The sequence below is a fragment of the Palaemon carinicauda genome, chromosome 29 (genome assembly GCF_036898095.1).
Source record: "Palaemon carinicauda isolate YSFRI2023 chromosome 29, ASM3689809v2, whole genome shotgun sequence".
In the NCBI taxonomy this organism is placed as follows: domain Eukaryota; kingdom Metazoa; phylum Arthropoda; class Malacostraca; order Decapoda; family Palaemonidae; genus Palaemon; species Palaemon carinicauda.
In genome coordinates this window covers 86,953,409-86,980,303 of record NC_090753.1, presented here as the reverse complement: position 1 = coordinate 86,980,303, position 26,895 = coordinate 86,953,409, and the positions used below count along the sequence as shown (strand labels likewise).

Here is a 26,895-nt window from a genome sequence, read left to right as displayed (position 1 = left end):
GGCAGTGGTGATAATCCGGGATCATCAATCCCCGGGCTTCTACAACCGTCTCTTTCTGGTGGCCAAGAAGACAGGAGGTTGGAGACCGGTGCTGGACGTCAGTGCGCTCAATGCTTATGTCACCAAGCAGACGTTCACTATGGAGACGACAAAGTCGGTCCTAGCAGCGGTCAGGCAGGAGGACTGGATGGTCTCGTTGGATCTGAAAGACGCCTACTTTCACGTCCCCATTCATCCAGACTCCCAACCTTTTCTGAGATTCGTTTTTGGAAAGGTTGTGTACCAATTCCAAGCCCTGTGTTTTGGCCTAAGCACGGCACCTATGGTGTTTACGCGACTGATGAGGAATATTGCGAAATTCCTCCACTTGGCGGACATCAGAGCCTCCCTTTATTTAGACGACTGGCTGTTAAGAGCCCCCACAAGTCGTCGCTGTCTGGAGAGTCTCAGTTGGACTTTGGACTTGACCAAGGAACTGGGTCTTTTGGTCAACTTAGAGAAGTCCCAGCTTATTCCTTCCCAAACCATCGTTTACCTGGGAATGGAGATTCGGAGTCAAGCTTTTCGGGCTTTTCCGTCGGCCCCAAGAATCAACCAAGCCCTAGAGTGCATACTGAGCATGCTGAAGAGGAACAGATGCTCGGTGAGACAGTGGATGAGTCTAACAGGGACCCTGTCATCGTTAGCCCTGTTCACCGAGTTAGGGAGACTCCACCTCCGCCCCCTTCAATTCCATCTAGCAGCTCACTGGGACAAGAATATGACGCTCGAAGCGGTCTCTATTCCTGTTACCAAAGAGATGAAGACTACTCTCATGTGGTGGAAGAGCAACATCCTTCTCAAGGAGGGTCTCTCGTTAGCTGTTCAGACCCCCAATCTTCATCTCTATTCGGACGCATCAGACTCGGGCTGGGGCGCGACCTTGGACGGACAGGAATGCTCGGGAACATGGAACAAGGAACAGGAAACGCTTCACATCAATTGCAAGGAGTTGTTGGCAGTACATCTGGCCTTAATGAACTTCAAGTCCCTCCTGCTAAACAAGGTGGTGGAGGTGAACTCCGACAACACCACAGCCTTGGCATACATCTCCAAGCAGGGAGGGACTCATTCGAGGAAGCTGTACGAGATAGCAAGGGACCTCCTCATTTGGTCAAGAAGTCTAAACCTCACGCTGGTAACGAGATTCATTCAGGGCAATATGAATGTCTCGGCAGATCGCCTCAGCAGGAAGGGTCAAGTCATCCCCACAGAATGGACCCTTCACAAGAACGTGTGCAACAGACTTTGGACCTTGTGGGGTCAGCCAACGATAGATCTGTTCGCCACCTCCATGACCAAGAGGCTCCCATTGTACTGTTCCCCAATTCCAGACCCGGCAGCAGTTCACGTGGATGCTTTTCTGCTGGATTGGTCCCATCTCGATCTATATGCATTCCCGCCGTTCAAGATCATCAACAGAGTTATTCAGAAGTTCGTCTTTCACGAAGGGACACGGCTGACGTTGGTTGCTCCCCTTTGGCCTGCAAGAGAATGGTTCACAGAGGTACTGCAATGGCTGGTCGACGTTCCCAGGAATCTCCCTCTAAGAGTGGACCTTCTACGTCAACCTCACGTAAAGAAGGTACACCCAAGCCTCCACGCTCTTCGTCTGACTGCCTTCAGACTATCGAAAGACTCTCTAGAGCTAGAGGCTTTTCGAAGGAGGCAGCCAGAGCGATTGCCAGAGCAAGGAGGATATCCACTCGTAGAGTCTATCAATCCAAGTGGGAAGTCTTCCGAAGCTGGTGCAGAGCCAATGCAGTTTCCTCTACCAATACCTCTGTAACCCAAGTTGCTGACTTCCTGTTACATCTTAGGAATGTTAGATCTCTTTCGGCTCCTACGATCAAAGGGTACAGAAGTATGTTGGCATCAGTTTTCTGCCACAGAGGCTTGGATCTTTCCTCCAACAAGGATCTACAGGACATCCTTAAGTCTTTCGAGACTTCTAAAGAACGTCGCTTGTCCACTCCAGGCTGGAATCTAGACGTAGTCTTAAGGTTCCTTATGTCTCCTAGATTTGAACCTCTCCAGTCAGCCTCTTTCAAAGACCTTACTCTCAAAACTCTTTTCCTCGTCTGCCTTGCAACAGCCAAAAGAGTTAGTGAGGTTCACGCCTTCAGCAGGAACATAGGATTCACATCCGAAACAGCAACATGTTCCTTACAGCTCGGGTTTTTGGCAAAAAATGAACTTCCTTCACGTCCTTGGCCTAGATCGTTCGAAATTCCTAGCCTTTCCAACATGGTGGGTAACGAGCTAGAGAGAGTTCTTTGCCCTGTCAGAGCTCTAAAGTACTATCTTAAAAGGTCAAAACCTATACGAGGACAATCAGAGGCCTTATGGTGTGCCATCAAGAAACCTTCGATGCCTATGTCCAAAAACGCAGTTTCGTATTACATAAGGCTTCTGATTAGAGAAGCTCATTCTCACATGAAGGATGAAGACCTTGCTTTGCTGAAGGTAAGGACCCACGAAGTGAGAGCTGTAGCTACTTCGATGGCCTTCAAACAGAACCGTTCTCTGCAGAGTATTATGGATGCAACCTATTGGAGGAGCAAGTCAGTGTTTGCATCATTTTATCTCAAAGATGTCCAGTCTCTTTACGAGAACTGCTACACCCTGGGACCATTCGTAGCAGCGAGTGCAGTAGTAGGTGAGGGCTCAGCCACTACATTCCCTTAATCCCATAACCTTTTTTAACCTTTCTCTTGAATGCTTTTATTGTTGTTTTTGGGTTGTTACGGTAGGCTAAGAAGCCTTCCGCATCCTAGTTGATTTGGCGGGTGGTCAATTCGTTCTTGAGAAGCGCCTAGGTTAGAGGTTGTGTAGAGGTCCTTTAGTATGGGTTGCAGCCCTTTATACTTCAGCACCTTAGAGTTGTTCAGCCTCCTAAGAGGAACGCTGCGCTCAGTAAGGAAGACGAACTTATTAAAGGCAGAGTAATGGTTCAAGTCGACTTCCTTACCAGGTACTTATAATTTCATTGTTATTTTGAATAACTGATAATATGAAATACGGGATACTTAGCTTCTTGATATACATGTACACTGGTTTTCACCCACCTCCCTGGGTGTGAATCAGCTACATGATTATCGGGTAAGATTAATATTGAAAAATGTTATTTTCATTAGTAAAATAAATTTTTGAATATACTTACCCGATAATCATGATTTAATTGACCCACCCTTCCTCCCCATAGAGAACCAGTGGACCGAGGAAAAATTGAGGTGGTGTCAACAAGAAGTACTGCAGTACCTGGCCACAGGTGGCGCTGGTGAGTACACCCCCCTCTTGTATAGCGATCGCTGGCGTATCCCGTCCGTAGAATTCTGTCGGGCAACGGAGTTGACAGCTACATGATTATCGGGTAAGTATATTCAAAAATTTATTTTACTAATGAAAATAACAGGTTGAATAAATAGGTAAATATGGTGTCACTACTTCGCGGATTTTCACCTATCGCGGCCGCGACTGGAACCTATCTACCGCGATAAACGAGGGTTCACTGTATTTCTCCTTCAAAGGTTTCTTTGAAAGGAGAAAAACCCAAGGCCTTTTCTTCCGTTGCCCAAACCTCCTCCGAAGCTCCCGCTTGGTCGGTCTCTTTCGAGAGACCATCGAGTGGTAGCGTAGACCGATGTATTGTTTACCAACCTCGGGACTCGAGACATGACGTTGCTTCCCCCTAGCAAAGCAGCTCCACCTCTCCCCCCGGGGGAGGATATGTCACTAACCTCCTTATTTCAACTTTGGTCCTCCTTGGGGCTTACGGGTTCGCCCTCCAAGGAGGTTTTGCTTAACTACATCCGATTGGGTGCCGCTGTCAAGCAATCGTTGTCACCGTCAGAGGTTGATCCTCTGTCTCTTGTCGACGTTGTGGTGTCAGAGGTATCCAATGCGGTATCACCCATCACTTCTGCCTCTCCAAACTCTACGGTAGCTGACGGCTTAGTTTCTCCCGTTCCTGTTCAACCTACGAGGGAGAAACTAAGTCCATCGTCAGTCTTTCCTGCTAGTGTTTCTTCCCCTCGGGGGAGTTCACTTACAGAGACTCTTCTTCGGAGGACTGCAGAAGGTCAGCTTACTGATCCAACGGCCCACAGAGGGGGCATTCGTAAGAAAGCTCGGCTTCCTCTTCGCCTTAGAAGCCTTCCTTCATCTGCGGTGAGGAGGCGCCTCTTTGGTTCAACATCTTCGATGATGTCCACCGAAGATAAGCCTCGAAACCAGTCATCTATCACTGCTCCTGCACTGGTCCTGGACCTTTCTGCAGATCGTTCGCGATCTCCTTCGGTGAAAGGTCGTCCTTTTAAAGGACACATCGACCTTCCATCCGACAGACCTGCCGTCACCATTTCTAATGGGTCCAGGATCCCAGAGCCACCACAGGCGAACCCACCAATGATGGGGACTCCTCCCAGGGGTCCTTCAATCCTTGTCCCTTCAAGGGGTATGTCTGATAGAGCATCTGTCAACCAACAGCCCTGGTTCGGTGCACTGATCAGAGCCGTAACGCAGGCTTTCAAGCCTGTCTTCTCTGAATTGGGACACAGAACCATGGCTTCTTCTACCCCTTTGAAGAGAAAAAGAAGAGTTCCAGTCGCGGTCATTTCCCCAAGGGCGAAACTGACTCCACGCAGACCTTTGAGGCAGGTTCCTTCGTTTCCTCAGACTGCCTCTCCTTCCCTTTTGGACGAAGATTTCCCGTCCCCAAGGGAATCACGCAAAGAGAGACTTTCCCCCATCGCACCAATGGGGGAAACCTCTCCTCGCGCCGAGGGGTCTACTCAGTCGGGGATTGAAAGGAACATTCCACCCTCGTGAATGTTGGAGCCCTACATCCTTCCCAGGAAGGAATCTAAGGACTCCAAAACATTGCCGAAGTCCTCTACTAGGACTAGGATGGAGCCAGCTAGCCACTCAGGGAATGTCCGCGACTCTCCCCAAGAAAAGCCTTTGGGGATAGAAGGAGACTTCGCTGCAAGTCCTACTGCAGGAGGAGACCAGCAAGAGTCAGAACATGCGTTTTGGCAAGTTCTGACTCTTAATGAGGGCTCTCAACAGGTTTTCCGACCCAGAGATCCCTCCTCGAGAGAGCAAAGACACGGTCTTGGACCGTGTCTTTGGTACTCAGAAACCCTCCAAGACCAGTGCAGCACTGCCCTGGTCTCAAGGGGTTAAGAGTACCAGGGACAAGATCTCACAACAGCTCTCTTAGATGTCCTCCTCCAACTGTTCCGGTGCCACCAACAAGCTCCTCCCACCTCCTAGCTCCTCCCACCTCCTCGCGTACAGCTAAGGAGGTACTTCGAGATCCTTGAGGAGCCTTGTTTAGCTCTTCCTCTTCACCACTTGCTGGAAGAGCTAACCAGGGGAGTCCCTATTGAGAGACTCTCCAACCGGCAGGTCTCGTTCTCGGCAGCCGAGATCTTCAACCAGGAGAAAGTTGCGAAGTGTGCTATGCAAGCCACTTCGTGGCTCGATATCTGGTTGGGGACCTTAGGTATCCTGATACGTTCTGAGGATTTCTCCAAAGAACGTACCAGGAAAGCTATGGAAACCTTCCTTCTCACAGGTACTCGCACGATCGAGTTTCTGTCCCACGAAGTCTTGAACTTGTGGGTAAATACCATCCTGAAACGTCGGGATGCAGTAGCTGAGAGATTCCATCAGAAGGTCCCTAGCACCGAGATCAATAGGCTCAGACATTCCTCCCTAGAGGGATCCATCTTGTTCGAGCCTAAGGATGTGGAAAATGCCGCTGAGAGGTGGAGGAAGTCTCATCAATACTCCCTCTTTTATAGGGCTTTAACATCCAAGCCCTATAAGCCTCCAGCACCACAGCAGTCCCGTCCAATCAAGACCACTAAGACGACAACAGCAGCGAAGACCTTGGTGTCTAAGCCCTTTCCTGTGAAAGAAAGCAAAGGCAAAAAGTCCTCCAGGGGAGGCAAGAATCCTAGAGGGAGCAGCCGAGGCCGCAAACGCTAGGATAGGCAGTCCCCCTGCATGTCCACCAGTGGGGGGATGCCTACAAAGTTGCTCAAACAGGTGGAAGCAGCTTGGGGCCGACGATTCCTGGACAATCTCTGTGATCAGTCTAGGATATCACGTCCCGTTCATAACATCTCTACCTCCCCTGACGACGAATCCAGTGTCATTGAACCCCCTTGCCATGGGATCGGCAAGGGGGCAAGCCCTTCGGGCAGAAGTCCAGATCCTATTGAAGAAGGGCGCTCACTAAGAGGTCCTCGACGGATCTCCAGGCTCCTTCAGTCGACTCTTTCTTGTAAAGAAGGCGTCTGGAGGCTGGAGACCAGTCATCGACCTCTCAGCTCTGAACAAGTTTGTCAAACAAACTCCGTTCAACGTGGAGACGGCGGACACGGTCAGACTAGCAGTAAGACCGCAAGACTTCATGTGCACACTGGACCTAAAGGACGCGTACTTCCAGATCCCAGTCCATCTGTCTTCAAGGAAGTACTTAAAATTCAGCCTAGACAACAGAAAGTACCAGTTCAAGGTGCTGTGCTTCGGTCTCTCCACAGCACCACAAGTCTTCACCAGAGTGTTCACCCTAGTATCACCTTGGGCACACAGGATTGGCATCCGTCTCCTCCGTTATCTGGACGACTGGTTAATCCTAGCAGACTCGGTGTCAACCCTTCTTCAACACCGAGAGAAACTTCTGAGACTGCCAAGATCTGGGGATCATGGTGAATCTCTAGAAGTCTTCACTGTTTCCCACTCAAAGACTGGTATACCTAGGCATGATTATAGACACCACTCTCCACAAAGCCTTCCCATCAGACGACAGGATAGCAAGGCTTAGGAAGGTCGCAAGACCTTTTCTTAGACGAGAAGAACTTCCAGCCCAATCGTGGTTACGTCTCCTCGGTCACCTTTCATCGCTGGCCCGTCTAGTTCCCAATGGTCACCTCAGGATGAGATCCCTCCAGTGGCGACTCAAGTCCTGGTGGAATCAAGCGTACGACATCCCCGGGATGTTTAAAAACAAGCCCCACACCCTGAATCACACCTACAGACAATTGTCTCAACAAAACAAACTTTCCCCTTACGTTATCTATACCAGACTCTTTAACAAAAGGTAACAAAAACTAAACATAACCTTACAACTATATTTCTTAAAACTAAAACCAAAAAATTCTGCATTCAAAATAAGCTTAACATAGAAACCACCCACAACCAAAATAATTACACTTAAAACAAATCATTAACTTCATAATATATACCAAAAAAAACGTAACACCATTCATATAAAAACCCTAATAAACTTAAAATTACCCGCACACCAATACCAATATTTGTTTATGTGTGGACCTCTTTGTCCACACAAGGGCCAACAGTCCTTCCAGGCCAGTGCCACAACTCTCTAGCAGACGCAACAATCGGTGGCAGACAGATAATTTTGTGGCAATCTGCTACACCTGCCTCACTTGATTGGCAGTCTATATCAGCACTATCATCATCATCATCATCATCGTCATAATTTTATAGCACAAGAACAGTCAAATCAGGCTCATTAACGCAATCCAGGTCATCAACAAGCGATCAATCCAAAGAGCAGTCTAAATATAATCAATTCCAGGCCAGGTCAGCCACTATACATCAGCATTAAAAAACAGTCTCTCCAAAGGAGGAATCACGGCCTGCCAAAATAAAAAAAGAAAAACACTTACGAACACTCCTAACTAACTTAACTATCGCACTATAATCAAAGATAAATAATAAATTGTTCCTATCATTCGCAATCACGACAAGCAAATTTTAAATATTAAACTTGGCCGGTGAATATATAAATAGCTGACGTCTCTGACGGCCCGACAGATTCCAAAAAACTCGCGAGCGATCGCCATGAAGGTTGCGGGTGTGCCCACCAGCGCCGACTATCGGCCAGATACCGCATATACTTCTCAACCACTCCAGTTCTTCTCTGTCGGTATCACCGACAACATTGGTTCCGCTCGCTCTAGACCTCAAGTTTTCTACCGAATTGGTGAAGTACTTTGTTTTGGGTTTTATTGGCTTTCGCTGTGTTGGTTTGTTCCTTCAATAAAACTCTTGAACCCTTTTTTGTTTTTTGTTGATGAACTTGGCTTTCCTTTGGATTTTCTCTGGTTTTTCATAATGGCTGACCCTTCTCCTGTATATCGCAAATGTGCGAAAGATTGTAACAAACGTCTTCCGAAAGCTTCTATCGACCCTCATACTGTTTGTGCTAATTGCCGGGGTAAATCCTGCCAATTAAGAGATCGGTGTGAGGAGTGTGTGGTTTTATCGGAATTCGAGTGGTTAGAGTATGAATAATATACTCGTAAACTCGAAAGAGATAGGGTGAGGAGAAGCTCATCTAGATCTTTAGAATTTTCCTCCTCCCATGCCCCTGAACCTAATCCTTCCCCTGTAGTGGTAGTTTCTGAACCCCCTATTGGCACTCATGAACCTTCAATGCGCGATATGTTTTTAGCTATTCAAGCATTAGGTGAGAAGGTTGAAACCTTAGCCTCGGACAGGAACCAGCTTATGTCCGATGTTAAGCTGTTAAAGAGTCAAAGTGGTAAAGTGGAAAGTCAAAGTGGTAAAGTGGAAAGTGCGCAAAATGTGTTTAGTGTTGCGACCGAGGGTTCGTCTGTTCGTGCTTGTCTCTCCCCTAGTCCGAGACCTCTTTCAGGCTCCTCTGCACCAGGGAGAAGGAATGTCGTAGGACTTAAGGGAGCGAGAGGTGTAAACCGGCGTACAGACGTTCCCTCTAAGGTATCAGACGTTTCTCATCAAGAACATCCTTACCATAAGACGGGGGAGACTAAGTTCTCCTCGTCTTCCGACGATTTGCCGCATAAGAAACCTTGGCGTAAGGTTTCTAGACCCTTAAAGCGCAAGTCAGTCCCTTCAGGACAGGTCCAGCGTCCTGGCTGTAGCCATTGGGGCAGCTCTGACCGCTTTCAGTCATCAGATGGCTGTTCGCCTGTTAAGCGAAAGCGTGACATGGAGTCCGAGGGTCTCGTTCGGTGCGATGATTTGTATGCACAGACGTTGCCGACGTCACGGCCCGTTGACCCGAAGTGGAGTGTCCTGCAGGACATGCAATCTAAACTTTCATCTTTAATGGAGGTTTATGAGCATGAGCAGGTTTGTAAAGATCCTTTGCTTGCGGTTCGCCAGTCCGACAAGCGTGACTCTGGCCTTCAACCGCCTAAACGAGTGTTTTCTCGTCCTTATGATGTTAGCGCTAACGTTATCAGTGCTGTTAAACGCGATTCTGATCGTGTTCCTCGTCATTCACGTCAGTCACGTGACGTGGAACCCCTTTTGCCGCAGACTCAAGGTGGCGTTCAGCAACTGTCGCCGCAGTCTCGAAGTGACGTTCGTCGGCCGACTCCGTTGCCCCGACATGACGTTGAACGTCAGTCACCGCAGTCGGGTGTTGTTTTTCATACTCAAACCCTGCAGTCAATGCAGTCCCGACGTGATGTCGAATGGCAGTCGACTCAGGCTGTTGTTGTTTGTCAGTCTCAAGACTTTCAGTCTTTGCAGCCTCGGCGTGACGTCATTACCTCAGCTGTTGCTGCGGCTCCGTCGCATGTTGACATAGCCTGTCAAGCGTTGCCTCCTCGGCATGTCTCTCCGTATCGCGAGACTCGGCCGTTGTCGGATGAAGTTCCTTCGGATGAGGAAGTCGTTGATCCCCTTCCAACTGATGTTCCTTTGGGGACTCTTTCGGATGGAGAGGAGCCTAGGGTTGCTCAGCCCTCCCTTGATTTTAAGAAGATCATGCTAATTTTTAAGGACCTGTTTCCTGATCATTTTGTGTCTGCTGCTCCTCGTTCGCCCCCATCTGAGTTCACGCTGGGCCTAGCTTCTTCGACTCCGTCGTTCACGAAGTTAGTGCTCTCTCGCTCTTCTAAGAGAGCTTTGCGTTTATTGGGCGACTGGTTAATGACCTGGAGGAATTTGGGGAAGTCAGCTTTTGCTTTTCCCCCTTTCAAACTGGCTTCTCGTGCGAGCGTCTGGTATGACACGGGAGAAGTTCTCGGCTTGGGAGTGCCTGCCTCTGCCCAGGGAGACTTCTCAAGCCTCGTAGACTCTCCTCGTCGTCTGGCCATGAGACGCTCGAAAGTTTGCTGGTCCTCTTCAGACCTAGATCATCTCCTCAAAGGAATTTATCGGGCCTTTGAGGTTTTCAATTTTTTGGATTAGGCTCTGGGAGCCTTGAGTAGGAAGATCTCGTCAGCAGACCGTGATGTCTCTGTTCAAATTATGTCCTGCATGGACAAGGCTATTAGAGATGGCTCTAATGAACTTGCTACTACTTTCACAGCAGGGGTTCTTAAGAAGAGAGAGACTCTTTGTTCTTTTCTGTCTGCAGGTGTCACTCCTTGTCAAAGGTCAGAACTTCTCTTTGCGCCATTGTCTTCTGCCCTGTTCCCGCAGCAGCTTATTAGAGATATCGCAGCGTCTCTTGTACAGAAGGACACTCATAATTTGATGGCCACGTCTGCTCGTAAGGCTGTACCTTCGTCCTCTTATGTCAACAGACCTAAATTTGAAACTCCAGCGACAAGGTTTATCCCGCCTTTTCGTGGCAGAGCTCCCAGTAAGGGAGGCTCTCGTGCCGATAGTAAGCGGGGTAAGAAGAGAGGATCTAAACCCTCCCGTGGCAGAGTCTGACTGCCCACGTCCTCAGACAGCAGTAGGTGCCAGATTGACCAACTTCTGGCAGGCCTGGGAGAAGAGGGGTGCAGACCGGGAGTCTGTTTTGTTGCTGAAGGAGGGTTACAAAATCCCTTTTGTACGGAGACCTCCTCTAGTAAACGATCCGATAGACCTCTCTCCCAGGTATCGAGAGGAGTCGAAGAGACAGGCTTTACATCTGCAGGTGTCTCAGTTGTTAGAGAAGGGGGCGGTGGTGAAAGTCTCGGACCTTCAATCCCCTGGTTTTTACAACCGTCTCTTCCTGGTTCCCAAGAACACAGGAGGTTGGAGGCCAGTGCTGGATGTCAGTGCTCTCAACGTTTTTGTTGTCAAAACGAAGTTTACGATGGAGACCACCAAATCCGTTCTAGCAGCAGTCAGAGAGCGGGACTGGATGGTCTCTCTCGACTTGCAGGATGCGTACTTCCACATTCCGATACATCCAGACTCTCAACCTTATCTGAGGTTTGTATTCAGGAATGTGGTGTACCAGTTCCAAGCACTGTGCTTCGGCCTCAGCCCTGCTCCTCTTGTTTTTATGAGGCTCATGAGAAATGTAGCAAAGTTCAGAGCCTCCCTGTACCTGGACGACTGGTTACTCAGAGCGTCGTCCCGTCATCGCTGTCTGCAGGACCTACAGTGGACTTTGGATCTTGCGAGGGAGTTGGGCCTCTTGGTGAACATGGAGAAGTCACGGCTGACTCCCTCCCAAACGATTCTCTATTTGGGGATGGAGATACAGAGTCTAGCTTTTCGGGCTTTTCCGTCTGCCAACAGGATCGAGCAGGCTTTGCTCAAAGTCCGTCTCGTGCTAGAGAAAAACCGTTGCTCTGTGAGAAGCTGGATGAGCCTCCTAGGGACGCTTTCATCCCTGGAACAGTTTATCTCTCTAGGGAGACTTCACCTACGCCCTCTCCAGTTCCACCTAGACTCCCATTGGAATAAGGAGAAAACTTTGGAGGCGGTCTCGATTCCGATCTCCGAACCAGTCAAGACTTGCCTGGCCTGGTGGGACAGCAATATAAGACTTCGAGAAGGTCTGTCTCTGGCAGTCAAGAACCCAAACCATGTGTTATTTTCAGACGCGTCGGATTTGGGTTGGGGGGCGACTCTTGACAGTCTGGAATGCTCGGGTCTTTGGGCGGCAGACCAGAGGAGCCTTCACATCAACTGCAAGGAGCTGTTGGCAGTCCATTTAGCACTGAGGAGTTTCGAGAGTCTGCTTCGAAACAAGGTGGTAGAAGTGAATGCAGACAATACCACGGCCTTGGCTTACATCTCGAAGCAAGGAGGCACTCACTCCCACGCTCTTTTCGTCATCGCAAGGGACCTCCTCATTTGGTCAAAAGCTCGAAACATCTCGCTTTTGACGAGGTTCGTCCAAGGGAAGTTGAACGTCTTGGCGGACTGTCTCAGTCGAAGAGGTCAGGTGATCCCTACAGAGTGGACGCTCCACAAGGATGTGTGCAAGAGTCTTTGGATGACTTGGGGTCAACCCACCATCGATCTCTTTGCGACCTCGCTGACAAAAAGGCTCCCGACTTATTGCTCTCCAGTCCCAGATCCAGAGGCGGCCCACATAGATGCCTTTCTGTTGGACTGGTCTCACCTGGACGCTTACGCCTTTCCACCGTTCAAGATCCTCAACAAGGTGTTGCAGAAGTTCGCCTCTCACGAAGGGACCAGGTTGACGTTGGTTGCTCCCCTCTGGCCCCAAGAGAGTGGTTCACAGAGGTACTTCTACGACTGGTAGACGTTCCGAGGAGTCTGCCTTTGCGGATGGATCTCTTACGGCAGCCTCACGTAAAGAGACTTCATCAAAGCCTCCCCGCGCTTCGTCTGACTGCCTTCAGACTATCAAAAGACTCTCAAGAGCTCGAGGATTTTCGAAGGAGGCAGCTAGAGCGATCGCGAGGGCTAGAAGATCCTCTACCATCAAGATCTACCAGTCGAAGTGGGAGGTATTTAGAGATTGGTGCAAGTCCTCCTCTATTTCCTCCTCCAGTACCTCTGTAACGCAGATTGCGGATTTTCTCCTATATCTGAGAAACGGTCGCTCCCTCTCTGCATCCACCATTAAAGGCTACAGAAGCATGTTAGCTTCTGTTTTCAGGCATAGAGGCTTGGATCTTTCGAATAACAAAGATCTCCAAGACCTCCTTAAGTCTTTCGAGACCTCTAAGGAGCGTCGTATTTCAACTCCTGCTTGGAACTTGGACGTGGTCCTACAGTTCCTAATGTCAGACAGGTTTGAGCCTTTAAATTCAGCCTCCCTGAAGGATCTTACCCTCAAGACACTTTTTTTGGTTAGCTTGGCTTCGGCTAAAAGGGTCAGTGAGATCCATGCTTTTAGTAAGAACATCGGCTTCTCGACAAATAAAGCAATATGTTCTCTTCAACTTGGTTTTTTGGCCAAGAATGAACTTCCGTCTCGTCCTTGGCCTAAATCTTTTGAAATACAGTACCTAGTCTTTCGGAGATCGTAGGTAATGAAGTTGAAAGAGTGCTGTGCCCCGTTAGAGCTCTTAAGTTTTACTTATCTAGAACTAAACCAATGCGAGGTTGTTCAGAGGCTTTATGGTGCTCCGTTAAAAAGCCCTCGTTGCCCATGTCTAAGAATGCGTTATCTTACTTTATTAGACTTTTAATCCGGGAGGCACATTCTCATTTAAGTGAGAAGGATCGTAGTTTGCTTAAGGTCAAGGCTCACGAAGTTAGAGCAATAGCGACTTCGGTGGCATTTAAGCAAAATAGATCCCTTCGAAGTATTATGGACGCGACCTTTTGGAGGAGCAAGTCGGTGTTCGCTTCATTTTACTTGAAAGACATCCAGACTCTTTATGAGGACTGCTACACACTGGGTCCATTCGTTGCAGCGAGTGCAGTAGTGGGTGAGGGTTCTACCACTACATTCCCTTAATCCCAATATCCTTTTAATCTACTCTTGAAATTTTTAATCTTGTCTTGGGTTGTACGGAAGACTAAGAAGTCTTTCGCAATCTTTTTGATTTGGCGGGTGGTCAAAATGTTGTTTCTTGAGAGCGCCCAGATTAAGGGTATTGATGAGGTCCTGTTATAGGGGTGTTTGCCCTGGATATAACAGCTCCTGGGAGTCTTTCAGCATCCTGAGAGGATGGCTGGGCTTCGTGAGGAAAGCGGACTAATGAGGCAGAGTAATCATCAGAGTCAGCTTCCTTACCAGGTACCTATACTTAAGTTTGTTTTTATGAAATATTTGTCAAAAACTCGAGCATATACGCCTTTATTGTTATAATACTGGTCTCTACCCACCACCATGGGTGTGAATCAGCTATTTATATATTCACCGGCTAAGTTTAATATTTAAAAATTATATTTTCATTATAAAATAAATTTTTGAATATACTTACCCGGTGAATATATAATATTAAAGGCCCTCCCTTCCTCCCCGATAGAGACCCTGCGGACTGAGAAGAACTGGAGTGGTTGAGAAGTATATGCGGTATCTGGCTGATAGTCGGCGCTGTTGGGCACACCCGCAACCTTCATGGCGATCGCTCGCGAGTTTTTTGGAATCTGTCGGGCCGTCGGAGACGTCAGCTATTTATATATTCACCGGGTAAGTATATTCAAAAATTTATTTTATAATGAAAATATCATTATAAAAAAAACTGTACTTACTTAGAAAACCAATAATCACTTCCAACGCTGGTAATAAAGAATGATAATAAAATAGTAATCCAGCACTCACACAACTGCCTCAGGACGCAGTCAATCAAAAAAAGCATTCTCCCAAGACATTCACCACTGTCGTAACCTAACTAAAAATAATAAACAAACAATCTCATTTATACCAACAGTCTTTCTCACCACAAACGATCGATACACTAACTACTTTCGCTCGCTAACACAATCTCTCTCTCTCTCTCTCTCTCTCTCTCTCTCTCTCTCTCTCTCTCTCTCTCTCTCTCTCTGGATTTAGCAAAAGAAAATAAACAAAAAATAAAACAAAAATTAATCCTCCACAATGGGACCTGCAGAACTGACGGATCTCCAGTGGTGGGTGGCAGACGAGAACCTACGAGAAGGAGTGGATCTTGTCGTCCCCCCCCCAGATTTGATGCTGTTTTCGGACGCTTCAAAAAAGGGGTGGGGGGCCCAAGTGCTGCACCACACGACCTCAGGCCTCTGGTCAGAGTCAGAAAAGTACCTCCACATAAATCTCCTAGAGATGAAGGCTGATTTTCTGGCCCTTCAACAGTTCCAACAGTACCTGGCAAGTCACTCTGTGGTGGTGATGAGTGACAACACCACAGAAGTGGCCTACATCAACAAACAAGGAGGTACTTTTTCGCAGCAACTATCCCATCTAGCAGTAGAGATACTGAGATGGGCCGAAATCCACTCGATACCACTATCGGCACGCTTCATTCCGGGCAAAAGGAATGTGCTCGCCCGACAACCTGAGCAGAGCATCTCAGATAGTGAGTACCGAGTGGTCTTTGGATCATCTATTAGCCAACAAAGTCCTGACTTTGTGGGGTTCTCCGACTGTGGACCTCTTCGCAATGGCCCTGAACTTCAGGCTCCCGCTGTAGTGTTCCCCAGTCCCAGACCCCAAGGCTCTCTGGCAAGATGCTTTCCAACAACGGTGGGACAACATCGACGTTTATGCCTTTACCCCCCCGTTCTGTCTGAGGAGGGTACTCAAAAAGACCAGAACATCGGTCAATCTTTCAATGACCCTCATAGCTCTGCTATGGCATCACGCAGAATGGTTCCCGGACCTTGTGCAGTCCTAACGGAGCCACCAAGAGAACTCCCTCCACGATACAATCTACTCAAACAACCACATGCCAATATCTTCCACAAAGCCATAGGTTCACTACAGCTTCACGCCTGGAGACTATCCAGCATCTCCTCTCTGAGAGAGGATTTTCACAACAAGTTGCGATCAGGATGTCTGGACACCTGTGAAAGTCTTCAGCAGCAGTCTACTGTGGTTGGTGTCGTGGAAGGGGTATCTCCACTCGATGCCACTATTCCAACAAAAGCGGAGTTCCTCGTGTATTTGCGGGAAGAAATGCGCCTTTCAGTGTCGGACGTGAAAGGCTATCGCTCTGCCTAAAGTCTCGTCTTCAGGCTGAAATGAATGGACATTTCCTCATCGCTAGAACTTTCTCTACTCATACGTAGTTATGAACTTACCTGCCCTCAGCCGGAAGTGAGACCTCCCCCATGGAACGTGGTTCGAGTTCTCAAGTCTCTTAAGAGACCTCCCTATGAACCATTACGCCAGGCATCAGATCGCCACCTAACCTGGAAGACGGTATTCCTGCTAGCTTTGGCCTCGGCCAAGCGAGTCGGCGAACTTCATGGTCTCTCGTATGACATCTCCCATTCAAGTGGATGGGGGGAGGTAACGTTCAGCTTCGTCCCCTGAGTTTATTGCTAAGACTCAGAATCCAGGAGTAGCGGATCCTCGATTCGACTCCTTCCAGATTTCTAGTCTTCGTTCTGTAATAGATGACCCAGACCATCTCTTACTATGCCCAGTAAGGAGCTTGAGGCTTTACCTCAAAAGAACAGCCGCAGCCCGTCCTCGTGTGCCAGCACTATTCGTCAGCACAGGAAGGACTAAGAGGAGGGTCACCAAGAACACCATCTCTGCATGGGTTCGCAGGGTCATTGACCTGGCACTGAATCCAGACCCTCCTCCATCACGTCGCCCCAGAGCACATGATGTCAGGGGCATAACTACGTCCCTGGCCTTCAAAAGAAATTTTTCAGTGACGCAGGTTCTTCAAGCTGGGGTGTGGAAACTTCAAACAACGTTCACATCCCACTACCTGCAAGATGTGACCCACAGGAGACTCGATACGTTCTCTATCGGTCCTGTGGTGGCTGCACAACAGCTGGTTTAAAACCTCAGACTCCTTACTGGACAAGTAGCAGAAGGTTGAGGGCATTGTTTCCCGGTTTTAGTCTGCATGAATGAAAAGGTTTGACTGGCCCTTATTCTTTTCTTCATCATCCCCTCTCTTGGGGAAAGCAGCATCCTGGGTTCTCTGCATAGCTGACACCTCAAACCACTGCAGGTAAACCATGCTCCCTTGTGTTCCTAGTATTAAGATTAATACTGTTACGTCCCCATACCCTGACGAGGTGGTATTGGAAAAGTCTTAGTCTACAAGTTTCCATCTAAAGAACTTCAGAACAACTTTCTAGGACGAGTCACACTTCTTCATACCTTCACACTCAGCTTGCGTAGGCCACAGCAAGGTTCTAGCGAGGTGCAGGGACTCCTTATTTCTTGGGTGCTTACACACTCAAATAAGGAATCCCCAGGCAAAGCCAAAAGCCAGACTGGCTGGGATGTCCACCCTTCCTAATGGGTGAATCACCCCTATTTAAATAGCGTGGTTTGTATTCCAGTTACGGAAAAAATGACAAATTTGTAGATAATTTGTATTTTTCCTAACTATACAAACCTTAGCTATTTAACTAAACTTGCCCGCCAGTCCTATCCCCCTTGAAGTCCTACCTCCAAGCAAAGTGAGCTCAAGCACAGGTGTTTGAGAGGGGGAGTGGGTGTAGCAAGTTACCCTCCCCTACCCCGCTAACTAGCGGTGTGGGTAGTAAACCCTCGTTAAAAATTAATGGCTCGTCATTTCAGCTACGCCGAAAGTAATACCCCTATTAAATAGCTAAGGTTTGTATAGTTAGGAAAAATACAAATTATCTACAAATTTGTCATATTATTATTATTATTATTATTATTATTATTATTATTATTATTATTATCATCATTATTATCCAAGCTACAACACTGGTTGAAAAAGCAGGGAAAAATAGCCTAGAGAGGAAAGGAAATAAACAAACTACAAAGCAGTAATGAACAATTAGAATAATATATTTTGAAAACAGTAACATTACAATACTTTCATAAATAAACTATAAACAGAGACATGTCAGCGTGTTCAATATGAAAAAAATTCACTGCAAGTTTGAACTTTTGAGGTTTTGACATTCTATGTTTTGATGTCTAATGTGTTGAGAATATTTTCTGATGTAGCAATATTAACTTCCAATTTTGTTTTTTTTCTTCATGATGTGGCATTATCCCTGTGACTCAGGAGTCATTATGAAGATGCGTCCAAAGTTAGTTCATTAAATAAATTAGAGACAGTGCATTGTAAGTTATAAAATTTGGACAGCCATTTGAAAGAAGATCAAAGACAAGTTTCTGGACTTGGTGTACAATTTCAGTATTTTTTCCAATAGGAAAAGACTGATTATATCAACTGCTGTAAGGAACACAATTGTATGCACATTATTCTCATCTTCTGCATCGATTTGTTTTTAATGCAAATTGTTTAACTGCATCCAAACAGGTATACAATGTGCGAGTCCAGGCGACACTGAATGAACAGAGTAAAGGGAAAACCAAGGAAGGTGCAAATGATCCAGTTACTGATGGGGACCTCAAGTCACATTTGGCCATGTTCTATGCCTTGTCAAAAGCATTTCCTGGAGTAGAGGTGGGTTTTGTAAATACAATATTTGACCTACTCCTGTTTTACCCTATTTCATTATACTAACTATCATAGATAGGTGAGTACCTATACCTTATTAGGAATTTATTTCAAGTGCGTTTGTTCGAGCATCCTTCGATTGGCACTCCAGCTGAATAAAAGCTAAGAATAATTTAGTTCATTTCTATATATTGTTCCCCTGTTGCTCATCAGAACGTTATGACAAGTTTACTACGTCAGTTTATATTGAACTCTTACTATATTACAATTACAAGCACAGTGTATTAATGTGTCATTATAGGCGACATTGACTGGCTTCTTGTACTTTATTATGCATAAATAAACTAATGGGGTATTTGTATAGACATTGTAACAGAGAGTCAGCCAATGGTAAATTGAAGGTTTTATGTACAGTATGTAGCAATATTGTACTAACAAGCAATGTGCTTGTTATATGAAATATTTTGATGTGGTTCTGTGCTAAAGTATTTTATGTTACGATCCTCTAACCGTTGAAGAGTTCCAAGTCTCCTTTTAATATAACTCGGCAATATGGAGACTATAGTCCATTTCTTTTATCGAGGCAGATTTGCACCAACTCGCAGCGGTGCCCTTTTAGCTCGGAAAAGTTTCCTGATCGCTGATTGGTTAGAATTATCTCGTCCAACCAAACAGCGTTCAGGAAACTTTTCCGAGCTAAAAGGGCACCGCTGCGAGTCTGTGCAAATCTGCATCGCTAAAAGAAATTGACTATAGTGTGAAGATTATTAGGTTACCTTTGATATCTGGATAGAGTTATCAAGAAAAACTTTATCTCAACATCTTTTCAAAGAAAAAATGCTTTGTAGAAAGACAAGAAATTACCATATAGAAAGTAAGTCCTAGAAAGTAATGCAAGTGTATGCCAGGGCAACACTGTAAAGAATCTTTAATACTATCTATAGCAGACTGCAAAGTGTATAATGTTAGCAACATGCCCCCATCTTATTTTTTCTTAGCATACTGTTGCAAAGTTAAGAATTTACGCCAACAGTAAAGTTTATATGATAAAGCAAAATAGATAGTATATCCTCCTAATGGATTCTTCATTCGTTTATTCCACAGATAATTTCCGAAGAGCACGATAAAAGCAACGTCGATGCATCGACCGTTTCTCCGACTGAGACCTTCAACGTAGAAGTGGAGCGCACCATTGTAGATGATGAGAGTATACCCGTAGAAGATATCCGGGTTTGGATTGACCCTCTTGATGCTACACAGGAGTATACAGGTTTGTTCCCATTAACAAGGATTATTATTCTTGAAACTATGATTGTTAGCTTCCTCCTGGGAATGTCGCAGGAGCGTTACGTTGCTTGCACCATTGCAGTAGTTAATTGCAATCTTGAAATTATATATGCAGCTTATAAACTGCCAATTTTGCTCAAGTGCCAATGCTTGCAGTACTAAAACATAAATAAAATGAAAGGTCTTTAATAAAAAAAATTTATTAAGAATAAAAAAAAAAATATTACCTCAGTGCATTGCAGTATACAGTATTTGCATCTTCCATTTTCAGAAAACTTGAGACAGTATGTAACCACTATGGTATGTGTTGCAGTCAAAGGCTACCCCACTTTAGGTGTCATTCACAAACCTTTTGAAAACTTCACAGCTTGGGGATGGGCCGGTAAAGGCGTCTCACCCAAACTTCGTGTTACAAAAGATCAGGTGAGAATTCTGTTAATATCTATTGCAATTTATTTGTTCCTACACGTATACAACCCTTTCGTCCTTTAAAATAGGAAATGTCTTATGTTAACAAGGTATTTTACATGTAGTGAGTGCAAACAAGTAGTTCCTCCCAGTTTCCTGCCAAAGTTTATTCACTCGACCTTTGGCAGTCTTCTGACTGAAGGGAATTGTCTATGCTTGTGAGAAGCTACGAGCAGTGCTAACTACCCCCAAGACCTCGAGCACCTAAAGCGGGATGTGACCCTAGTTCTCAAGTCTTATGCATACCACTTATGAGCCTTTGAGAAGGTTGTCTGACAGAGATTTTACTCTCAAGACTGTCTGTGTAGCCCTAGTATCAACGAAGAGAGTAAGCGAGTTGCACAAATTCTTTTAGGTAAACACCTAACCAGAGGTTGAAGATCTCCGTCCCCTTTCTACACGAACCGTTCGGTGTTAATGGACAGAAGATACTTTCGTGTAACGTAAGTCTCTGTGGTGCTATCTGAAGATGACTCGATATCTTATGCTTCAGTGTCAACAACTCTTCCTTAGCACTGACAGAACCAAGAAAGAGGCTTCAAAGAACACAGTATCATTCTGGCTTCATGAACCAATCTGTAAATCATGCAGCAAATTTATATAATTTTACAATATTGTGCTGTACATTACAGTACTTTTAACTTTTTGTTGTAGATTGAAAGAAATATGTTTCATTTTTTCACACTGGATATACAGTATAAAGATATAGTAAATTTTGTAATATACCTTTTTTTTTTATTTATTCTTTTTTTTTCTTTTTGTAGGGAGGGCCTAAAGATGACATTGCTCACATTATTGTGTCTCGGTCTCATGCGGGGGATGTCAAAGACGTAGCTTTGAAAGCATTTGGTGAAAACACTGTTGTCATTCCAGCAGGAGGTGCAGGTATGGTAACAGTCCTTTAATAATCTTTCATTACTGTAGTTTAAATATCCTTTATAAAAAGCACCAAATTTTTTAAAGATAAATAACAGGCATTATTATAGCTTAAGTGCTACTATTGAAACAAATTGTTAATGTTTTTCAAATATTTATTGTTCAGGCCATGTTGTTAACTGCAGCTTTTTAATATATCCTGAATACTATAATGTATACATTCAAGACATGATAATTAAACTCTTAATTGCAATATTATGAATGTAACGGCATTAAGATGCACAATTTTTACTTTTTAATACTGTATTTGTAGATTTGTTATGGGTATACAGTATTTTACGTTAATATGGTCAAAATATTCATTTATTCTCAGGATTCAAAACTTTAGCTGTGATACAAGGTGATGCCGACGCATATGCGCATGTTACACTAATTAAAAAATGGGACCTCTGCGCTGGTAATGCTATACTGAATGCCTTGGGTGGGAAGATGACAACACTCAAAGGGACGGACATCGATTACGGTAACAGAGACGAATACAAAAACCAAGGTGGTGTCCTTGCGACCTTATACCAGCACGACTTTTATTTACCCAAATTGCAAGTGTTGCAAAAGTCGTAAAGTTTGTATTGACGCATCTGATAGTGTTATTGGATGGTCTTCTCTGGGTTACTATGATATCAAGGTAGCTGGGTTACTCTTTATTTTTGTACAAAATTTATTAACTATCCTTTTTGCTGTCATTTTGTTCTTCATTCTAGAATAGTTATGTCTTTTAGGATGTTGCATTTCCTGCCAACGATGATAGAGGATGAATGTAACTTGGACTAGTATAGTAGGTAAACTATGAAAGTTTCTTCTAGGTACTTAATACTATACTATGTATATTGTTTTGGAAATCTTATTTTTTATTATCATACACGCTTACACTGAAGTGTTTCTCAATCTGTATGATGTTGAGTTTACAAAATAGGCATTAGTAATATTTCTCCATCAGTTTAATTCTAATAGTTTGATCATGAGGGTTTCATGAATATTATTTTTTCATGCGACATGAGGTCATGATATCACAGGGTAATTACGCTTGCACTAATTTGTCAAAGAAATTTTTATTTTGCCTTTTAGCAAGTCTATTATAAGTAGTAAACCTTTTTATTTTATACATGTAACCTTCTTATTTATCTGCTTATGTATGTTCATTCTTTCCTTCTCATCATCATCATCATCTCCTCCTACGCCTATTGACGCACAGGGCCTCGGTTAGATTTTGCCAGTCATCTCTATCTTGAGCTTTTAATTTAATACTTCTCCATTCATCGTCTCCTACTTTGCGCTTCATAGTCCTCAGCCATGTAGGCCTGGGTTTTCCAACTCTTCTTCTGTTTAGTCTAGAAATATTCCAGATGTTGAGGTTTGTTTGTAGTGCAGTACGTGTAATGTATCTATAAAAGTATTTTAAAGTATTTCTTTTGCAAATACAGTACCTTTCGTAGGTATTACATTTAAATTTGTCTAATGATTTTTAACAGATCAGAAATTTTACTTTGTTATCATTATTACTGATTCCTCAGTATAACTTAGGACAGGGAATTTATTTAATTTATATAGTTGTATATTTTTCTGTACCAAATTAATTTTTGCTATATTTCCATTGAATTTGAATTAACTTGCTATAATTTTCCATAGTGCAAGCTTCTCGGCATTAAATTTAAGAAACAACAATTTCCCCTGTCCCTAATGATAAACCTTATTTCCCGTGCCATCACTAGAGTTGTATCCATCTTCTTTCGTAACTTTTCTGTCGCCGAGCTGAAATCATCGTCCTAACTTTCTCCCGCTGGGTAGTCAAGTGATTTCCTTCATAGTGTGTACCTTCTTAGTGTTTGTGAGTCTGTTCCTTTTTTAGTCAGTATAGAGAGAAGCAGATATGGCTCTTTTAACCCTTTTACCCCCAGGCTATTTGGAAATTTCCAACCCTTAACCCCCAGTGGGTTATTTTTTTCCCAGCACATTTTGCAGTATATATTTTTTTTTAAATTGCTCTAACAGCCTTAATTTTTGTCATAGAGAGGTCAGGTTGGTCTCATCCTCTTGGAAAATGCCTGAATTTTCTAAAATAATCATCAAAAATATGAATAAAAAAAATTTTTATAGCATTTTTTTGCAAGGACGTACCGGTACGTCCATGGGGGTAAAGGAATGGCTTTTGTGAAACGTACCAGTACGTCCTTTGGGGATAAAAGGGTTAATAACCTGAAAAGCACCTTTTGATTTGGAAATGCTGAAAATCATGTGAAAGTTTTCCTGTCTTCCAGTCATATGTACAGTATTCCTTAACTCTTGGATGTTAAACTGTACTGTCTCTGCTTTCTTTGTGTAAAATACATATCACATGTACCATTGATACTAAACATCTATTGGTACCTACGTTAGGAGAAAATAGAGTACAGTATTTAGGTAAGCGGTAGTAATTGAAGTGAATTGTTAGAATTTGGAGTGCAGTACTTTACATGTATTTATGAAGTCTGAAACCTTACAGTTGTTGATTAGCATCCGGAGCTATACGTTAGTAAAACAAGCAAAACCACTGATTGAATGTAAATCGAAGTATGGATGTTATTGACAGAGTAACTTTTTTTATGCATAGGAAGTAAATGCCTTTTGAAAGCTATTGTAATTTTATTTATTAATTAAGACGTTTTTCTCTTAGTTTAAACAGCCAATGTATTTTTTTTCTATTGCATTAATTTATATTTCATTTGCTGTTTTTATAAGTAGATGTAGTGTACATACAATACCTGTATAATGTTTCCATTATAAGTTTCAAGTAGATGATGCCATTTTCAAGGGGGCTGTTTAGAATATGGTTGATAATTTAAAGTGCTATGAGACAGTAATCAACCTATATAACTGGATTTTAAAAGATATTTGACATGATCGGATTAAGATTTTAAGAAACCCCTTTTTGGGAAAACTTTTGAAAACCTTTATAATGAAAAGAAAATGGGATTAAAGTATTAACCAGGAAGACTTCTAAAGGTTAAATTTTATTTGATATGAAAAGAATCTTGCTTTTTAGTAAAAGGACCAAATTATGCAAAGTTGGTGAGACGAGGCTTAACTTTCTGGGGAAGGTGGTTATAGTATTCTGCACTGTAGGTACAGTACTTATATATGCAAATATTTTTATAAGCATTCCTATTCTGAATTTGCAAAAAAAAAAAAGGATTCCTATTCTGAATTTGCAAAAAAAAAAAAAGGATTCCTATTCTGAATTTGCAAAAAAAAAAAAAAATTGATAAAAGAAATTTATATAACTATTAGTCCAATTAAAGCAATAATTAAAGGAAACTTATATAAACTTTTAGTAAAATTAGTTTTTCAATATTAAACTTACCCGATAATCATGTAGCTGTCAACTCCGTTGCCCGACAGAATTCTATGGAGGGATACGCCAGCTATCACAATACTAGAAGGGGGTGTACTCACCAGCGCCACCTGTGGCCAGGTACTACAGTACTTCTTGTTGACACCTCCTCAATTTTTCCTCTGTCGTGCTTCCGGCAAGACGTTCTGGGATACGCTTATGATCTTGGAGTATTTTCACGGCTTTTGGTGAAGTATTTCTCTCAGATTTCGGCTGTCGCTTTACTGGAAACCTTCTATATTAGCTTAGATAGCTATTATTTAGTCCTGATTAACGGTTAACGATCTTTTTGCTTGATTTGGAATCCCCACTTGGCTAACTCTTTTGATTCAAGATGTCTGACATTTCACAAGCCCCTCCACATAGACGATGTAGGTCTTGTAATAGGCGTATTCCGAAGGCCTCGGTAGATCCTCACACCGCTTGTTCTGACTGTAGGGAAAGGCCCTGTCAGTTAGAAGATCGATGTGAGGAATGCGCCGGACTTTCGGAACTTGATTTTGTCCGATTTCTTAAGTATTCAACCAAGTTAGAGAGAGAGAGAGTTAGGAGGAGTTCTTCTCGCTCTTCACTTTTTTCCTCACCTCATGATCCCCTACCTTTTCCTCCCCCTGTAGTGGCTACCCCCGAACCTACTATTTGCCCTCAACCTGATATGTCTGTTGTTTTGCGTGCCATTCAGGCTTTAGGTGACAAAGTAGAGTCAGTGGTTAGTGATCATAAGTCTCTTATGGCCGAAGTCAAGGAACTTAAGGTCAAGAGTGCAGTGGGTGGTATTAGTGCCAGTGCTGTGACGAGTGCTAGTGTCAGTGCAGTGCCAAGTGCTAGTGTCAGTGTCAGTGTGGTGCGTGAGGGTACTTCTGTGCGTGCCAGTCGTCCTCCCAGTCCGGGACCTCTTGCAAGCTCCCAAGCCCAGGGGAGAAGCAATGTCGAAGGGCAAAAGGGTTCGGCAGGCCTTGATCGGCGCACAGAAGTATCCTCGGTGGTTGCGGGCGTGTCTTCTAGAGACCGTCACTCCCACCTGCAGACGATTGAGCCCGTCTTTTACTCGTCTGCTGAAGAGTTGTCAGGAAAGAAACGTTGGACTCAGGTCTCAAGACCACTCAAGCGCAGAGTCCAGACCTCAAGAGCTCAACCTGGCTGCAGTCATTGGATCAGCTCTGACTCGCCGCAGTCTTCAGTTGAGTGCACTCCTCCTAAGAGGAGTAAGGTACTGCCGCAACAGATCTCTGCTGTTAAGGCTTTACCTCAGCAGACCTTAGTGTCTGCAGACCCCAAGTTGACTCTACTGCAGTCCATGCAGTCACAACTTGCGGTCTTGATGCGTGAGTGTCAGGCTGAGAAGGTTACACCTCCTCCTGCGATCGCTCCGCCTAACCGCAGTACTGCCTGCCAGGCGTACGATGTTGAGGCTCCTCAGGATACCTTAGCACGTTCTGAGTTGACTGTTTCCAGTGGTGTGCAGCTCCCTCCGCCTTCCTTAAGGCAACCTCAGCAATGGGAACAGGAAGCTTATATCTTACTTCCTCCGCTTCCACTTGCAGTTCCACCAGTGAGGCAACACTCTCTTGAGGTACAACAACCTCTCCCATCCATGAGTCAGACTCCTCAGCTCTCGCTGCAGCGACCTCAACCCTCCTCAAGGCAAGCACCTCAACACCTTAGCCTTGCGCCTCAGGAACCTCAACTCGCGAGACAATTACTGCGTTCTGCGCAGCCTCTACCTCATCGCTCACAGCTCACACCTCAGGAACCTCAACTCGTTCCTCAGGAACCTGCTACTGCGCATCCACCAACCACACAGCAAGCGCAACTCTTGAGTTCAGACACTCATGCCAGGAGTCAGCCCCCTCCACCCATGCGCCTACCTTCTGCTACTTCTTTGGATCAGCCTTTGCAACCTGAGCCTCAGGTGTTCCCTCAACAGAGACTTGAGGAGGAAACCACAAGTATTTTTGTTCCAGCTCGTGCTGATTCTGCTGTTCAGCATACCTTACCGATCTCTTCGCTACACTCTGGTGATGAGGTTTCTGATGATGAGGCTGCACACCTGGATCCCTCATCAGACGTGGATGAATCCAAGTCTTCTCCGCCTCCTATTGACTTTCGTAAGGTCTTGGCTCTTTTAAGAGAGGTATACCCAGACCACTTTGTCTCTGCTATCCCCCGCTCTCCGCCATCTGAGTTTTCGCTGGGCATGCAGCCAGCTAAGTCTACGTTTACTAAGCTCGTCTTAGCAAGGTCCTCTAAGAGAGCGTTAAGGATTTTAGGGGAGTGGTTGCAGTCTAAGCAACAACTTGGAAAGACTTCCTTCATGTTTCCTCCGACTAAGCTCACTTCTAAAGCGGGCGTTTGGTATGCCACAGGAGAGGAACCAGGCTTGGGAGTACCTGCCTCTGCCCAGGCTGACTTCTCAAGTCTGGTAGACTCTCCTCGTAGAACAGCAATGAGGCGCTCTAAGGTTTGCTGGACCTTCTCAGACCTTGATCACTTTCTGAAAGGTGTTTTTAGAGCATTTGAGATGTTCAATTTCCTAGACTGGTGCCTGGGGGCCCTTAGCAAGAA

General features: G+C 44.8%; 1 protein-coding gene across 3 annotated transcripts in view; it reads left to right on the top strand.

Moving 5' to 3' along the window:
- The window catches only part of LOC137622315 (Golgi-resident adenosine 3',5'-bisphosphate 3'-phosphatase), a 62,893-nt gene extending 40,684 nt beyond the window's left edge, over positions 1-22,209 (top strand). For all 3 annotated transcript variants that reach the window (XM_068352886.1, XM_068352887.1, XM_068352885.1), the window contains exons 3-7: positions 18,132-18,278; positions 19,377-19,542; positions 19,831-19,982; positions 20,792-20,912; positions 21,277-22,209. In XM_068352886.1, coding sequence (XP_068208987.1) covers positions 18,132-18,278; positions 19,377-19,542; positions 19,831-19,982; positions 20,792-20,912; positions 21,277-21,524 — 834 coding nt within the window. In that variant the 3' untranslated portion in view covers positions 21,525-22,209. The remainder of the gene's footprint in view (positions 1-18,131; positions 18,279-19,376; positions 19,543-19,830; positions 19,983-20,791; positions 20,913-21,276) is intronic.
- Positions 22,210-26,895: the final 4,686 nt, after the last annotated feature.